This window comes from Protopterus annectens, chromosome 2.part0, assembly GCF_019279795.1.
Source record: "Protopterus annectens isolate FY-2018-M chromosome 2.part0, PAN1.0, whole genome shotgun sequence".
NCBI lineage: Eukaryota > Metazoa > Chordata > Ceratodontiformes > Protopteridae > Protopterus > Protopterus annectens.
The window spans coordinates 1,775,757,674-1,775,776,673 of record NC_056728.1 but is presented as its reverse complement, the minus strand read 5'-3'; the positions used below and the strand labels follow the sequence as shown (position 1 = coordinate 1,775,776,673).

Below are 19,000 nucleotides of genomic sequence, written 5' to 3'. Positions count from 1 at the left end.
GCACTAGTATGCATAGGCTTATATATATATATATATATATATATATATATATATATATATATATATATATATATATATATATATTAAATGTGCACAATCACATATTTGTATTAATATTTTTATTTATACTGAAAATTATATCTATATATCTGTGTGTGTGTGTCTATGGCCTGCTCAGTTTGGGAGGTGAGCACTATTAAGTGCCTGTAAAGGGTGGCATACCTTGTGGAGCGAGAATGATTCCGAACAAGCTCAATGACCTTCCCTGTGTTGCTTACGGCTCCATCAGTTAGAAGAAAAATCAGGCGTGGATGTCCTCTGCTAACTGGCTGACGCAAAATCCAATTCAGTGGTGAATAGATGTCTGTTCCTCCCATGTCAGCTCGGATTCTCTTCAAGTAATCACAGGCCAAAGCCAAAGTCTCCTAAATCAATAATGAATAAAGCAATTTATTGGAAACATTTGAAATATATATACTTGCATTAGTCCATTCTCATTGATTTATACTACCAGGTAACACTTCAATGAACACACTCATCTGAGTGAGCTAGACTTACATGAGTAGATACAGATTAAGAATACACACACGATACAGTTAATAAAAAGACTGTAAGAATTAAAAGGGTTTATACACAAGTCCATCATAAGAATTGTCAAGAAGGCTGCTCTAGAAAACATTTCTTTAATAGAAAATTGGTGATCATTCAGCATCTTTGAGGTAGGAAACTACCACAGCCGACATGGGAAACAGTTCACAATCATTAATTTGTAGCTGTGATCATTTCCTGCAAGACAGCACACATGCCTTTATTATTCCTTTATCTTTCTTGTAGAAGACATGTAATTGGCTCCCCAAACATAGGCAGAACACCCTGAACTGATCAACAGCAGGGTGCCGTCTGTAGAGTGGTAGCCTGTTTCACAGGTATACAAAAACATAAACATAACTTTAACAATAGGCATAATCATTATTAAATCCCTAGTGTATGTTGTACGGCTTTTGTATGACTTAGAAGCTGGAGTTAGGATTTCAATTATGTACATATCTTTCAACCTATTAGCACAAGAAATTTGGACAAAGCCTAAAATAATGGGGGGGGGGGGGCAAAGGCCAAAAATATTGACAGATTTTAAATATTGCTCTTCTAAACTTAAGTTGCTAGAATAAGAGGATTTGTGTGAGCATGTATTATCTGAAGGATATGAAGTCTGACACTGAAACGTATGTCATTATTTAGTAACTTCAGTCCTCAGTGATTTGATAAAAAACATACACTTTGTGAGGAACAAACCAAAAATATGAGGCAAAAATCTGAACAATTGAAAGGTATGTTTGATGGCTGGGCTAGGCTTTGGGAAAAAAATAAGTGAATATCCAGGCTTGTGTAGGGTGCTTATCTAACTGAAGGGCCAAACTGCAATCCTTTAAGTCACAGATGTAGGAATGGGACTAGAGTTACCACAAGCAACATGGGCTGAGTATATCCTATACAGGATATGTAGAGGAAGATTTTAATGTGCATTGCCCTAAACAAGAGCATAACCATGTCCTCATATCAACAGTTTGGGTTAGTGTTAAAAGACCACTACATATTACTACACTTACCTCATTTCTGAAGTGTTTTTCCCCCATCTTTTGAATCTAGCATTGTATCATATCCCTTGTGCTATGGTAAATAGTTATTTTGACTGTGTTTTCCATTACCCATTCTTACAGCTCTGGTACTGTGTGCCATCTTTAAGCAGAAAAATGTCTCACAGATCTGTAGAGAATATAGTATGAACCATTTGATAATAATGCCCAGTGTTATTTTTCACCATTTCCTCAGCTGCTGCCCAAGGACCACCCATAAATCGCCTTTCCCAGTCCTTTCACCCACCTTATTCTATGTATTATATGCCCATTGGATGTGTGATGTTTGCTCTGCAAATTCTGCTCCTCTCAGAGTCTGGGTAGGACTGAAAAGGGTCAGATGACAAGCCAACCTACCTGGTAATAGGGTTGCCACCTTTTCAAATGCCCAAAGTGGGACATTTTTTATAGAAACATCAGATTTTGCAGGGCATAAAAATATATATAACAGAAGTAAAAAATGAAGAACTTTTACTAAAAATAAAAATATGTAGCAACAGGTGGTAACCCTACCTGGTAAACAAACAAACAAACAAGCCAATAAATAAAGGAACAAGACATGTGAGCTCAACCTGGGCAATGAACGGACCATGTGGTTCTTGCCTCAGGGAAGGGATGGCTCAATGTGCATTTTATATGAGGAAGGTAGTGAGCTCAATAGTAGAGAACAAATGGGTTGCAGGACCCTTGCTCAGACAGGGGCCCTACATGATCCAGGATGGAAAGAATTTTGTGAGCTTGCCCTGGAGGCCCTTTCCTATACCCTCAGGAGGAATGAATGGACCAAATGGGTGAAGGTCAGGCAACCATTTTCTTGGTCAAGCAGATGAATAAAAAAAGAAAAAGAATAATGACATTACATCTCAAAACACTGGGTTACAATGCTTATAATTTTATTATAATTAACAGTAATATGGGTGTCTATATCTATGAAAAAGCAATAATTTCATAAGCTAAAATAACTGAGGAAAACTAAACTTTTCCCCTACAATGGTCCAAATAAAGATGTAAACATACTTTCATACCCAGAAAGAGCTGCAGCATGCTTCCTTTTGAGCCACTCAGAGCCTATATAGTGCACCAAATATCTGGGTCATGACTCAGAGAAGGAACTACATGCCTCTCACTGGTGTTTAGTGTACTGTGGTAAGCAGGTGGCAGTACACTGAACACTGACTAGTGCAACAAATTGCTGTGGTGGTACTGCTGCAAAGTGGCACATAAAGGCTTACTATCTTCTTTAAAACTCTCTTAGACACACACACACACACACACACACACACACACACACACACACACACACACACACACACACACACACACACACACACACACACACACACACACACACACACAAACCCACACACACACACACACACACACACACACACACACACACACACACACACACACATGCACACAAACACACATATACAGAGCAGCACATGAGTGCACATACATATACATGTGTAAACACACAAACACACACACACACAGTCAGTGTATATGAGACCTTCCCCCTCCATCAGTACAGACAGAGAAAACCTATACACCTCTGGGGTTCTACTTGAGTGCCCACTAAGCATCCTGCTCATCTGTTTGTTTCCAGGAAAATACTGATGGCAACATGTCAGTCACAGATGCCTGAAAAGGTGTGGAGATGTAACACATGTCCAAACTAAGTAATACCCCAGCCAGTACCATAGCTCCTGGATGATATGCTTGGTTTCTGCATGATCTAGCCACTAACATTCCACTCACTCTGACACATGCCATCTATATGCCGTACACATAACCAGTCTCAAAAATCAGTGCCAGTGATCAAGTGAAGATCTTGTTTTTTGTTGTATTTATTTTGGATCTCAAAATATGCCCAAAGTGGTGGAGAAGTGTAAAAAGGCCAGACCTGCAAGACATTGTTCTGGATTAACTGGGTATAGACTAGCTAGTCCAGGGTGTTTGTGTTTAAAAATACCAGGAATCTCGGCCTGCATGTTTGGGGTCACTGTATGATTCCTGGTTTATAGTGGGGGAGATAAAGTCACCTAGGAATATGGTATAGAGTTGAATGGGGAGTGTCTCCAGTAGAAATAAATACATGTTATGGATTTCCTGGGTAATAAGGAGGGGCTTATAGCTTGCTAGTGTATTGTATGAGACTTTGCCAATGGTAATTTGGACATGGAATAGCTCAATTATGTCATACTCTTGTCTATCCTTGAGGTGTGTTTGTTTTTGAAACACCTCCATCTTTTGTCCCTTCCAGTGAGGTAGCTGGTATAAAATGTGTGGAAGGCATTATAGCTCTGCACTGCCAGGGTGCTGTTGCAGCTTTAAATCATGTCTCAGTAAGTGCACAAATATCTACATTTTCTAGGCTGAGGAGTGCTTGCAGGGAGTAGTTTCCTGTTTAGACTCCCAGCATTGAGCAGTAATACTTTTAGATTTTGTTGGGTTGGTTTTGCTATGTCAAAAGGTTTGTTAGGGTGGCATTGCTTAAAAAAGGGTACTATTGAGGAGAACGGTGTTTTAGGCAATATTCAAAAACCTAGAGGGGACAGGTCCAGACCATTCCTAGCAAAGCACTGTGGTCTGTTCACCATATCCTTCCATGCTGAAAAATATCGTACCCTCTATGAGTGACACCAAAACCTAAGTAAATTATTAACCTCAGTCATCTTTTGTGGCATCATCCTTGTAGAAGGTCAAATGCTGCTCAATGGTCGGCTCATAGCTGCTTGAGACATGTAGTCTGAGAGCTCCATCATGTCTCTTCATATAGTCCAGGGAGGCACATCTCTAGGTGTTTACGCTCACATGGACTATGACTAAATCATAAAGGTACCTGTGGTTCAACAACCTGAGTTCATGGGTGACATAGTGGATCCTGGCCTCTGATAGAAGCTAACTGTGATGCTATCCTTTCTCAGCCTGGTGAGCGACACATCTGTGTGTCTCACAACGGAGTCTCCTATGACCAAAATATTGGGTTCCGTGGTGTCTTGCCCTATAGGATTAGAAGCTGCGACACTGTAAAATGTGGATATATTTATTTTGGTGAGTGTTGTTTTGGTAGAGTGATTTTGGGGTTGCTAAGGATATTTATAGTAAGTGAAATGTCTGGGAGGCCTTTGGGGTTAAGGAAAGTTACATTTAAGAGACACAGCAGATGTGGGCATATGTGTATGGTCTATACAGTGTGTGGTGGGTATACTGTGTTTATTACTGACAACCTGATTAGTATTTTAAGTGCTTAGATGTGAGAGCCTTGTCTCCACTAACATTGTGTTAATGTCTCTCACATAATATATCAAGTTTGTTTAAGAATTAGTTGGTAGCCAGTAATCATGAGACAGCTGCTACATTGCCTTAAGATGCCCATATCCACCAAACTGGCTACAAAGATAATAGGAAAGTATATATCCATGCTTACAGGTCCTTGTTACATCATCTACAAGGGGATGGTAGAGGAGAGGTTTACAGCATGCTGGCTTGGGTAATGTGAGAGTGTAGACTACAATAAGGCTATCTACAACAAAAATCATGAGGCAGTGCTCCTTAACACATAAATTAGCTGTTCATTGTGCAAATAAGTACTGCAGTAATTTCAGGGATGTCACTTTTATGGGTTTATATACTAGACTAATGACAACAAGGATCTTTTTAAGTGTAGCTAAGCTTCCCAAGTATATCTGACAAGTTTTGGCACAGAAGGTTATTTTACGGGGTATATGTAGGCTTGGGCTTGGGTGGTCAAGCATTTACAGGCTGCATCTGTCTATTAGAGACATGGGTGTCAGACGAGGGGTAAATTTCCCATCCATTGGTCCAAGTTGCTCTTGAAGTTGGTTAGGGAAGAACTCTTTTTTGTATGGATGGAAACCTGTTTCAGAGAAGATATAGTCTCTAAGAAACATACCTATCCCTTCAACATATCCCATTTATGTTGCACATGAGGTTTACATCCCTACATCAGGCAATTCTAATGCTATTTATTTTTCAGACATGCAGCAGGTCCATCAGAGTGGGATGTGAGGATGCCTGGCCAGCAAGGAATAGATCATCTCTCAACAGTCTGTCGGAGACACAGCACAGGAATAGGACTTTGAGGTGATCCATGTACATGTTGTTCATACCATATTCTTTTTGTGAGAACCTCTGTGGATGTTCCAGTTGCTGGTCAGGTACATACTGAAGGGGCATTTTACTCAGTGATTGGTCTGATGAGGGCAGAACAGTGAGGAACAATGACATCCTTGGACCTAGATGCCATACCCTTGCTTATAAGTTGTACAACATAGAATGATTTCCTTACTACCATAGGCACATAATGGTCAAAGGTGAGGTTACTGCCTCCATGTGTTCTCAAATCCCTGACAACAGGGTCTACTCTTAATGATGTACTATCAATATAATAGTTTCCAGGGCTAACCAACTTTCTGATGGATACTGTTATGCATTTCTTGGTACTGAATTTTAAAGAGCGGCTCTGGAATCAGTTATTTGTCTATGTCAGGCCTTCCTGGAAGGTATTTGTATCTTGAGGGATTCTACGACTGCACTTAGCTTACAATCATCTGCAAACTTGTTCACCCAGATGATCTTGATGTTGGCTTTGACTTCAGAAAAAAAAGATGCCAAAAAGGAGCAGACCCAGTAAAGAGCCCTGAGTGACTCAGTGAGTAACTGATCCTTTCTGGAATTAGAATCCCTTATCCTAAATTCCTGAGTCCTTCCTGTGAGGCCAGCTGTCTACCAAGCAGATGACAGATGGCGTTTTATCTATTTCATGAATTTGTCTACAATGCCTGAGTGGTGTATTGTGTTGAATGCCTTGGCCTGGTCAAGGTTGGCAGTATGCACCATTTTGCCCTCATCCATTGCTTTGGTAATCTTCCCAAAGAAGTCCACCAGGTTGAGTGGGCATAACCTGCCTGTGATGAAATCAAACTAGATTAAATCCAGTGTTTGACGGTTTCCTATGCTATTGTTTATCATTTCAATGGTAATTCTTTCCATGGCTTTGCATATGAGACTAGTTAGGCTTATGGATATGTAGTTACCAGGGACCAATAATGGCCCGGCCTTGTAATCAGGATGACAGTTGCAGTCCTCCATTCACCTGGCATGAAGCCTGTCTGGAGGCTGCAGTTAAATATTGATTCTAGTAGTGCTGATAGGTCATGTGTCATGCTCTTTTGGAGTCATGCTGGGATATTATGGGGGCCCATCAGTGTGTTGTTCTTGGCCTTGGGGAGTGCATCGAGGACCTGATCCCCAGCGATAGTTGGGAGTTATATTCAATGGCATTTCCTGGGGGTTGTCTGGGGGAGGGGAAATAAAATTGAGCTAAATTTGTTGACCAGTAGATTTGCTATATTTTCAGACTCAGTGAAGGTGGTTCTATTTATAATTAGTCTGACACATTGTTGTGAACTGCCTTTGATGTTACAGACATTGCTGAAAAAGTCTTGTAATTGTCCTTGTCTTAGGAGGCTATTTTTACCTCAAATTTGGTGTTGGTAGACTTCATTAGTCCTCTGAGTTGCTTGTTTAGATTGAGGAGACAGTTTTTATGTTGCTGGGCTTTGCACTTCATCATTTTTGCCATGATTTTCTTCATTTTCTTATACAACCTAATGATGTTGGGATTCCACCTGTATGGCTTGTTTTTCATGTTTGTCCTGTGCTTATTCTTGGTAGGTACAGCTGTCGCTATGTAACTACTAACATGACTGCACAGGGTTTCCCATTAACAATTTTGAAAAACAGCTATGTTCGCAGGGTTTAAGGAGGCTTGAAATTTTGCCAGGATGTTACAAAATTTGCCTTGGAACAGTTCCTAAAAGTTCCATTGTTAGCTGGGGTCCCAGGTTTTATTTTTTATTTCAAGGGAGACAGTTTTATGGATCAACCTTACCAGAGAGGACATTACAGTGGAGGTGGTTGGGGGAGGGGTATGCAGCATTCTCTCATGTTTGTATGGACCAGATCTAGGATGTTAGTTCACCTAGTAGGTAAAGACTAGCTAGTTCTGGGTGTTTGTGTTTAAATATGCCAGAAATCTTTGGGCCTGCATGTTTGGGGTCACTGTATGATTCTTGGTTTGTAGTGGAGGGGTTAAAGTTATATGGTATACAGTTGAATGGGGAGTGTCTCCAGTAGAAATAAATACATGTTATGGGTTTCCTGGGTAATAAGGAGGGGTTTACAGCTTGCTAGTGTATGGTATGAAACTTTGCCTATGGTAATTTGGACATGGAGAAGCTCAAGTATGTCATACTCTAGCCTATCCTTGAGGTGTGTTTGTTTTTTATATAAATTGAGACACCTCCATCTTTTGTCCCTTCCAGTGAGGTAGCTGGTATAAATATGTGAAAGGCATCATAGCTCTGCACTACTAGGGTGCTGTTGCAGCTTTAAACCATGTCTCAGTAACTGCAAAAATGTCTACATTTTCCAGGCTGAGGAGAGCTTGCAGGGAGTAGTTTCCTGTTTAGTCTCCCAGCATTGAGCAGTAATACTTTTAGATTTTGTTGGGTTGGTTTTGCTATGTCAAAAGGTTTGTTAGGCTGGCATTGCTTAAAAAAATGTACTATTGAGGAGAACGGTGTTTTACGCAATATTCAAAAACCTAGAGGGGACAGGTCCAGACCATTCCTAGCAAAGCACTGTGGTCTGTTCACCATATCCTTCCATGCTGAGAAATATTGTACCTTCTATGAGTGACACCAAAACCTAAGTAAATTATTTATCTCAGTCATCTTTTGTGGCATCATCCTTGCAGAAGGTTGAATGCTACTCAATGGTCAGCTCATAGCTGTTTGAAACATGTAGTCTGAGAGCTTCATCATGTCTCTTCATATAGTCCAGGGAGGCACATCTCTGGGTGTTTAGACTCACTTGGACTATGACTGAATCATAAAGGTACCTGTGGTTCAACAGGGTGACATGGTGGATCCTGGCCCCTGATAGACAGCTGACTGTGACTCTATCCTTTCTCATCCTGGTGAGTGACACATCTGTGTGTCTCACAATGGAGTCTCCTATGCCTGAAATATTGGGTTGTGTGGTGTCTTGCCATATAGGATTACACTGTGAAATGTGGATAGATGTATTGTGGTGCGTGTTGTTTTGGTAGAGTGATTTTGGGGTTGCTAAGGATATTTATAGTAAGTGAAATGTCTGGGAGGCCTTTGGGGGTTAGGAAGGTTACATTTAAGAGCCACAGCATATGTGGGTGTAAGTGTCTGGTCTATACAGTGTGTGGTGGGTATACTGTGTGTATTACTGACAACCTGATTAGTATTATAAGTGCTTAGATGTAAGAACCTTGTCTCCACTAACATTGTGTTAATGTCTATCACATAATATATCAAGTTTGTTTAAGAATTACTTGATAATCAGTAATCATGAGACAGCTGCTACATTGCCTTAGGATGCCCATATCCACCAAACTGACTACAAAGATAATAGGAAAGTATATATATCCATGCTTATAGATCATTGTTACTTAATCTACAAGGAGATGGTACAAGAGGGGTTTACAGCACACTGGCTTGGGTAATGTGAGAGTATAGACTACAATAAGGCTATCTATGACTAAAATCATGAGTCAGTGCTCCTTAACACGTAAACTAGTTGCTCTTTGTGCAACTAAGTACTGTGGTAACTTCAGGTGTAGTTTGTTAAGGAAAATTTCAGTTCCAAGCACCTGCTTCAAGCCCACAAATCTAATACCCATGTAACCCTGAGTCTCTAAGAAGCTGAGCTAGATGCTGTAAGTACATAACAGTTTGCAGAGACAACAGTGAATAGCAAACCTCCCAACCATACCGAATTACTCAGTATTTACCGAGTTTTGGGGTCCAAATGAAGGGGTGCCAAGATTCCCGATTGGCACCCCTTCATTTCCGATTTTTTTTGCTTCATTTTTTAAATTTTTTTAAAAATCGCGCTGTCGGAGCTGACGTCATCACGTGCATGATGACGTCAGCGCCGTCAGGGCTACCAGCCAGTCAGAATTGAGCTCAGGGAGCTCAAGTCATTATTTCCGGCTGGCTGTGAGCGGGAATACAGTAGCGAGAACCAGGCAGCATCACTAATGGTTAGTAATGGCAGTAATGCTTATTTTATTTTTTTTCAAGCTGGATGCGAGCAGGAATATAGCAGCAACAAGAATTACAGGCAGCAGTAGTAGCGGTTTAATTTTTCCAATCAGCAGGCCTGCCAGGCAGCGCGAGCGGGTAAACGTGGGATGGATAAAGCACTCTGACTCGGTTGGGGAATTAGGTAAGGAAATAATAAAGGTGTATGTTTGTAGTACAAATGCACAAATTTACATAGATATTTCTGCATTGTACTGATATTCATTTTTTTGAGAGTATAGTGTTTGCTTTTTCACTTGATGCCTTGTTCAAAACATCTGATTGATCTGAAGTATATTTCAGTTCTTTGTTAAAAAGTTGTTTTACATTCTTCCTTATAGCTTTCCTTTCTCTTCACTTACATTTTAATTGTAAAGAAACAATTCTGCCCATTTCTGCACTGCTTAGTTATCCCATCAGTTGTGCTTGAGCCTATTTTCATTGGAACATACATACTTTTATATTTTTCTTACTCCATTGAGTTATGTAAAAGTCCCTTTCTGTTTTCCTTGAGCATACAGTGAATTATGTTATATTCTATCTACAAGTTTTTAACTATTGTCCAAACATCTCCTGTCTGTGCACATCTAGAAATATTGTTTCTAATACTGCAATGCAAGGTCACAAACTATATATGTGGAATAAAGGTGTCCATTGTAATTATGAGGATTATAGCTGTTTATAGCTGTGATTTATTTTTTTAATTTTTCTGTAATGGAATTGCTAATTTGGCAGGATGTATATACTGTTCATGGTTATGGTATTTATAAGTATTCTCCCAATCCAACAAACAAACATAGGAGTTTGTGTAAAGTGTTAGAGACATTGTCTGGGGCAGAGCCCCTCTGCGCTGGAGGTACAGGGATTCTCTTCCAATAGAGTAAGATTCACTCCAGGTGAACTGGTAGTATATGTTTCTGTGTTTGTGTTCACACTTAGGGTTTCTAATATATCAGAAGAAGTTGTAGAATTATGTCACTATTTATCCTTTCTCTAGCCATTAATGTCCTTGTCATTATATATAATAGTGCAGCTAAGTAACAGTCACAGAGCAGAGCAGTTTGACACAGGCTTGTGGATTTCAAACAAACCTTCTTCATATGTAAATGAGGCTCTTGTAAAGCAGTCCTTCTGAAGCTTTGATGTCACCAGAGCAACAGTTCAGGAGACAGCAAAAAGGGCATGATGTTTTCAGTGCCATGATCTGTTTGTATTCCAATCAGACTTTGCAATAGCTTAAACATAACTCACTTTATTTAATTTTTAAGGGCATGCCTTATTCTGCATGAAAAACTGCTATGATCTGTTCTTAAATACATATGTTTCTGCCAAGGAAAATTAACGATTCCAGAAGGCATTCTATCATATGCACATCATTTTCAGTCAGTGAGAAATGTTTTTCTTTTAAGGCTTTGTCTAAAACATTGTTCATCTGTCCCTGATTTTTTAAGCCCTGTCATTGATGTTTATGGTAGAGGGCTGAGAATAGCTCTAAGAAAACTGTTATAATGCATTTCACACAATTGGTGCCCCTTATACTCTTTATGCATAATAAAACGCTTTTCAAAATGTATCTTCTCATTAGAACATGAGAAAAAAATAGTTTATTTGAGCTGCTTATTTTTAAAAATAAAATAAATCCATATTTTGTGTGTGAAAATGCCCCCCAATGTAATAAGACCTGGTGGCCAAGAGGTATTTGGGCTCAAACCCTGTAGCTTTCGTACAGGGTAAAGGGATAAGTCCCTAACCACTACTATTTCTTCTGAGCTTTGCCCAGATTTTTTTGTGCTAAAAGTTGAGAGCTATGGTGAAAACACAATTTATATTCCCCCATTATTGGCTTTCTTGTTTGTCCAGGTTTTTTTGTGCTAAGAGGCTGAGAGCTATAGTGAGAAGTGAGAACTGAATTCACTAAATGATAGCCATTAAGTTTCAGTCTTTCTATTTTTTCAAACTGCTGATTTAGCATAGTGGTACGTTGCACTGACTGTAGTATATATGATTCTGGTTTCAAGACTTGTCAGTAACATGCATGGTGATAGCACAGCATTTTATTCTAGCAACTTTCCAAAATTATACAAGCAATTTTAAAATGTGTCCCTGGTTTTTGACCTTTGCCCCCTCCCCCCAAAAAAGCTTTATTTGAGAATAAGTGCGAGAAGCTGTGCAAGATGCCTATGGCTTACACTACTATTATTCTGTTTATAGTTTGGGTGTGGAAGTAGACTTTTATGACAGAAATGTTGTGAATTGTGCAGTTTTGTAATTACTGGTTCATGCATTTTTTTTCATTGCCTACAGTACAGCCTACTGGAAAATGTTCATTCAAACAATAAATATAAAATGCACTCTAACAAGTGTGATGTATTATACAAGGAATATAACTTAGGAAGGTGTATCAAAGAAAAGAACACATGTATGTTTCTTGTTTTGTGTGCAATGGGCCAATGATTTGAAAACAGCCCAAAGGTAATCTTTATCCACAGCTGGCCAGATGCATTTTATTTGTATGTGGTGTGGGTTTCAACGCTTGTGAGTTTCAAGGGCAGAGAAGTTTTAATGCCAAGTCTGTTTTCATTGTAAGACAGTATTGCTTTGTTGATCAGATGTCTGTTAGTGTTTGTGCATTGATATGCTGCAAAATGTAAAAATAAAATCCAAATCATTGATTGTAGAAGTAAAGCAATATGCACACATTAGTTTTTATGGTAAATGGGGCGAAATAGCCAGGTAATAGGACATTGGAATCTGGTGCCATATTTTGGTTGTTTGTTCTTCAGTTTGCATTTGAAAGTTGGTATCCCACAATTCCATCGGAGTGGGTGGAGTTACATAATTATGTATGCAAATTATATGTTAATCAGCGTACAGATTTGTACCTATTTTTCATAGGCCTTGTCCAGATTTTTGATGATTCCAGGTTGAGAGGTATGGTGAATAGCCCTGCTACATACCCTGAATAAAATAAATGGTTTGGAATAACTAGCACTATTTTTTATACACTTGCTAACCAGGTAAGCCCAGTGCACACAAATGCCCCTTTTCAGGGGCTATCTGGAAGTGTTGTCTGGTCACGTGATTTGATCAGAATCACAGAGTAGGCAAATGCAGGTAGAATGAATCAAACCCTGTAGCCTTGATTACAGGAAGCAGCTCATTAACAGCTCAGCAGTTTAATCATCTGCACTAACTGCCAACTATTTAATCACTAGCACCAATCTGAATTCTATCTTTTTCATCTAAGTACCAAGCCTTTAGAACTACTATAAATTTTGGGGGAATCCTGAATAGACCAAAACCTGGAACAAGAAATATCAATTCACTTTCAAATGTCTTTTCCAAGTCAAATGCCTTTTTTTCTAAATCATGACATGGTGTCCAAGCTTTGATGGCATCTTGTATTGATACAAATGTATTATGGTGTTATCCGAAGTTCTGCTATCATGAAGGAAATCACATTGGTCTACATGGACTAGTTTAAGCATCATGAAAGATGGGGTCAACATCAGAATGAGTATGTAAAGGGCAACATCAGGTCAACATCAGAATGAGTATGTAAAGGGCATTCTGCCACTTCCCTCACTGGCATTCTTATGTACTTCCTTATAGTCAGATAATCCATTTATGTCTCTTTGGCAACAGGTTGTTTCACACAAATTGGTTCGGAGACTGACTCAGTGGGAAGAGATCAGTCTTGCACTGGACATTATTCCATATCCAGAGACCTAACTCCTGTCTTCTCTCCTGTCCTACAACACATGCTTCATTGAGAGGGGGTCATATGAATAGTTCCTTTCACACAGTGGGGAAGAGGTTTTAACTCCTGAATGTTTCTGAAGACAAGAAAGACTAACTGCCTGGAGATCAGTTCTGGACCATTTGTCTTAAACCACTTGACACAGTTAAAGAACCTCTCACATAGCCGGCCTTAGGCATAGGCCAACTAGGCGGCCACCTAGGGCGCTGTTCTGGTAGGGGTGCTTTTCCAGTATTTATTTGGTGCAGGTAGACCAGGATGGGGGCACGGGCTGTGTAGTGGGGGACGCCCTGGAGCCCTTTTGCCTAGGGCACCAATTGACCTAAGGCCACTCCTGACTCTCATAACACAGTCTCTTACTCCTTCTTCCCCATTTAAGTTTGTTGGTATGGTTCACATTTTAAGAAAACAGCAACTGATATTCTGATGGTACAAGATGGTACTGATCTCAACTGTGATGTTTATTAATTCGATTATGTTAAAGTGCAAAATGTCCTCATATAACAAGATGCTGGTATGGACTCACGTGTCCATGTGGAAAACATGGCTGTTTTTTAGGCCAGCAGAAGGCAGACTGCACACATAGGGATGTACATTTGCTTGAAGCTACTTTCTGGAGTCCTGTCCATGCTCAAGCATGATTTGAATATTATTGTGTATATTTAGTTTAAAAACTGGTTTCCTCAGTGAAACTTTTCATGCCTCTTCTGATGCTATTGTTTGGATTCCTGTGAATATGCTAAGTTGTTGTCTGACTTACAGTTCCCATGAATATGCATAACACCTCCTTTATCTTTTGTGGCTGAACAGTCAATTGAAGTTAGACTGAGGAGTCATGATGTCTCCATAGTGAATTCATCTCTTCAGCATGATACCTGTTAGCTCAGCTTGCTCCTTCCTCTTCTGAGAGTCAGTCTTTGTTATTCATCTGGCTTCACAAGTTAGCCACTTGTAGATGCTAAGCAACATGAAAGCTGTGTTATCTGCATAATTGATCTGTCTTTAGCATTAGAGAATGTCTTATGATGTTCTGTCCTGTCTTTATCCAGTGTTGTTGCCAAACATACTTTGCACATTTGCACAGCTCAGTTGTTTAAAACCAAAACTTTGCATTTTGCAGTTTGCACCCTTTATCTTTTGATGAAGCCGTGTCCCTTCCCTGTTGTACATATGAGTTAATGTTTATGCATATGTATACATGTGTGTTTGAGTTTGTGTATGTGTGTGTGTGTGTGTGTGTGTGTGTGTGTGTGTGTGTGTGTGTGTGTGTGTGTGTGTGTTTATATATATATATATATATATATATATATATATATATATATATATGTATATATGTATGTATGAAATATGAACTAAGAAATGAACTTCGTGACAATAACAGCATTCAAAAAATAGTAAATCACACCAACAACTCTTGTAGTACTTTAGCGCTTTTGTCTTATTTATTATCAAGACTTCTTCAGAAAGACATGTTTCATAACTATGTATGATCTCTTGGAACAGGTTGTCCACTAAATACTCTGGGTATTCCTTTCTAAGAACAAGTTTCTGAGGTAAAAACATTCCTTGATGAAAACCTCATCCCTAAAAATTAGTCTGGATAACCGGATGAATTGTCCTTTTAGAATATTCTTTTTCATGAAATTGGGGATGCTGGCTGCTGAACTCTAGATAGTTATTCCAGAAAGTGGGCGTACGGTAGATGTTGGAGTCAAACTGTCCACTTTCCGGGTCTATAGTGAGGTGTATATCCAGGGATTGAGTGGTGGTTCAGATATGTCCTACCGTGAGGGTCAAGAAGTCCAGACTCTGGAAAAGGGTTTCCAGAAACTTGCTCAGAGAAAGTCTGTCCCCCTTCCAGACAAAAAAAGACGTCATCAATATAACGCCTGTACATTATGGTATTGTTGAACCCGGGCAGCAATTCAACCATATCTATTTCCCAGGCACTGAGGACTAAGTTCGCATATGCCGGGGCCATTTTGGACCCCATGGCTACCACTTTCTGTTGGTGGTAAATCTTCCCATTGAATTGAAAGAAGGTATTTCTTAATACTGCTTCTGTTAACCTGCATACAGTATTAATCTTAGTCCTGCTTAGGTTGGAGTGCCTGTTTAGGTACTGTCTGGTGAGGATCAGTCCTTTGGCATGGTGGATGTTTGTGTAGAGTGCTTCTACATCTAGGGTGACCAGTAAATATTCCCCTCCATCCAGCCTTAGTTTGGAGATATCATTTAGAAAAGCCCAGGAGTCCTTGGTGTAGTATTTGCTGCTCTGTACACTGGAGTTGAGGATGTGATCCACGTATTGCAAAATCTTTTCTGTTCTTGTCCTTCGGTTCGATATTATGTGGTAGAAATGTGGATTTTTAGGGTTTTTGTGAACCTTGGAGATTCCAAAAAATTTTACAAGGCTGGGTGTCATGACCTGCATAAAGTCTTCTTCATCTTTAGAGATCTCATCACTGAGGTACAGTTCCAATAGTAGGTTGTCAATTTGTTTAAAGTTTTGTTGTACCTGGTTGATGTTGAACTTTTTGTAGAACTGGTTATCAGTGAGGGATGCTTCAAGTGTTTGGATATATCTCTCCTGCTCCATCACTACTATCCTAGATCCCTTGTCAGCCTTCATGATTCGTAGGGATTTGTCCTGACTCGGTTCCTTCCAAGCCTGTCTTTCTTCCCTGTTCAGATTGTGCCACTTTGCCGAGGGCCTATCAGAAAGGAGTTTCCTGATATCCCTTTCGCAGGTACTTGCAAAGAGGCACAGTGTGTTGGAGAGTGCAGGGGTGTACAGGCTCTTCATGGTAAGGGGTCTGTCATTATCCTCTGAGTTTTCCTCATCTTATTCCTCTTCATGTTGTTGTATATCTAATTTTAGTTGTAACTTTCTCAGGTAGCACTTGAGGTCCAGGATAACATCCGCCGTGTTGTCTCTCTGCACTAGGATGAAAGAAAAGCCTTTCTTCAGTACCTCATGATGGCTTTCCGAGAAAACTCATGTGGTGAGGTTAAAGATGTCACCTACCCCCACTGGAGACCTCAAGTTGGTGCTATCAGTGAATGGGGAGGGTGATCAGGGTGGTCCATCCCAGTAATACTACTACTGTATCCGGTTCCCTCTCCTTCTTCCCCTGCGATTGTTGTTCCCCCTCCTTCCCTCAATATTGTTGGTGTTGTGGTTCCAGATTCATTCATTACCCCCAGGTCTGAACCTGGTATAAGTCCTGGTTCTGGTTGTGAGTCCTGCCAAAGATAAAAAAACATTGTCATTGCCACTTGTGTTGTTGGAAGACTGGTCGTTCATTGGTGGGGTCTGATAAACCCCTCCTTGATTGATCGCGCTGTCTGGTGTCCTGCAGTTTGTGTTGTTGTTGTCCTCGTTGTTGTCGTGGTGGTCAGGTTCACTGGTGTCTGGACCTCCCTGTGTTGGTTGATTCTGGAGAGGTGTTTGTGGTCTTGGCTGTCCCCTAGGAGGAGTATGTACCCTCATCTGGGAACTACTCCCTGGTAGTGGGCTGGATGTGATGAGGAGTCTATCCACCTCGGGTGTGTTGGGTCCATTTGTGGGTTCTTGTAATTCTATCGTAGGCCTTAGGTCGGTTGTGGAAAATGGGTTGGTTGTGGAATATCTGTCTGGCCTTCTCCGTGTGTCTAAGGAGCATGTGGGCCTGATCAGGTATGCTTTTCCTTCCTCATATTGTTTAATGTTATGAAACATGTATTTCTGAAGAAGTCTTGATAATAAATAAGATGAAAGCGCTAAAGTACTACAGGAGTTGTTGGTGTGATTTACTATTTTTTGAATGCTGTTATTGTCACGAAGTTAATTTCTTAGTTGATATATATATATATATATATATATATATATATATATATAAATATATATATATATATACACACACACATACATACATGTATATACATATATATATATATATATATATATATATATAAACACACACACACACACACACACACACACACACACACACACACACACACACAGACACATACATATCATATACAGCTTTATATATGTATATATATATATATATATATATATATATATATATATATATATATATATATATATGTTTCTTAGGTGCCTTTAAAAGCCTAGCCCAAAAAAATTGCCCAGGCACCGTGCCACCCGATGTTAGTTCATATATATATGTTTCTTAGGTGCCTTTAAAAGCCTAGCCCAAAAAAATTGCCCAGGCACCGTGCCACCCGATGTTAGTTCACAGTGCCCCTATCCAATAGGGCAACTGGAAAGATCCCTGGAGTGAATTTTCTGTTACCCATCCACTCATCAAGATTTCTCTTGAAGAGGGCCAGTGAGGTGCTTTGCTTGACATGACTGGGAAGCTTATTCCAGAGTATGGGCAGTCTTTGGGAGATGAACCTGTCCCTCCAGCATGTTCTGTTAATTGTGGTAATGAGGTTGTGATGTCTGGAGTGTGTGGCGCGGGGGAATGGGATTTCTTTAGGTGTAGCATTTCAAGTACAGCTAGGTCAGACATGGCTTTGTAAGTCAAACAGAGATCACCTTTAAGCAGATGATAAAAGACTGAGAACAGCTGAAGTTTCTTGAGTCTGTCTATGTAGGACATATGTTTATGGCCTAGGATCCTTTTTCCCAGGTACTTATGTGGCCTCTCAAGCTGTTGTAGGTGTCTGGATAGGTGCATGCCAAATGGGGCATTATATTCAATGATTGGTCTAATGAGGGATGAGTAGAGAGGGATGATGACCTCTTTCTTCCTGGATGCAAAACCTTTGGTTATAAAATATGCCACATAGAAGGACTTTCTGACCACAGTGGCAATGTGGTGGTTGAAGGTGAGGTGGCTGTCAACCTAGGTGCCCAGATCTCTTATGGCCCCTTCAGTGTTCATTGGGCTCCCATCAATGTGGTAATTCATGGGAACTGAGTTTATTTCCAAAGGGGATGATAACGCATTTTTTGGCATTAAGCTTCAGGCCATGGTTCCAACACCAGCCATTGGTCTCAGAGAAGCCCTTTTGTAGGATGTCTGCATCACTTGGGGAGTTGATAATGACTCCTAGCTTGCAGCCATCAGTGAACTTAGTCAGCCAAAGTCCTTTTGTTTTGGCCTGGACTTCTGAAAAGTAGATTCCAAACAGGACAGGGCACAGGACCGAGCCCTGTGGGACTCCACTCTTGACTGGTCGACAGTCTGACTTGAAATCCGCACCTTTCACTCTGTGGGTCCTGTCGGTGAGCCAATTTGCAACCCCCCTACTGATGTAAGGATTGATGCCTAGTTTGGTGAGTTTATCAATGATACCTGAGTGGGGAATGGTATCAAAGGCCTTGACCAGGTCATGGCAGGCTGTATGTACTGCCTTACCCTCATCCACAGCCTTGGTGACTGCCTCAAAGAAGTCAACCGGGATCAGCAGGCAGGATCTCCCCTTGACAAAGCCAACTG

The 19,000-nt window shown here is 40.2% G+C and overlaps 1 protein-coding gene across 1 annotated transcript in view; it reads right to left on the bottom strand.

The window, feature by feature from the left end:
* Positions 1 to 19,000, bottom strand: part of VWA5B1 (von Willebrand factor A domain containing 5B1) — a 1,382,556-nt gene that overhangs the window by 377,696 nt on the left and 985,860 nt on the right. Inside the window, exon 11 of the mRNA XM_044060446.1 lies at positions 223 to 425. Within this exon, the coding sequence (XP_043916381.1) occupies positions 223 to 425 (203 nt within the window). The remainder of the gene's footprint in view (positions 1 to 222; positions 426 to 19,000) is intronic.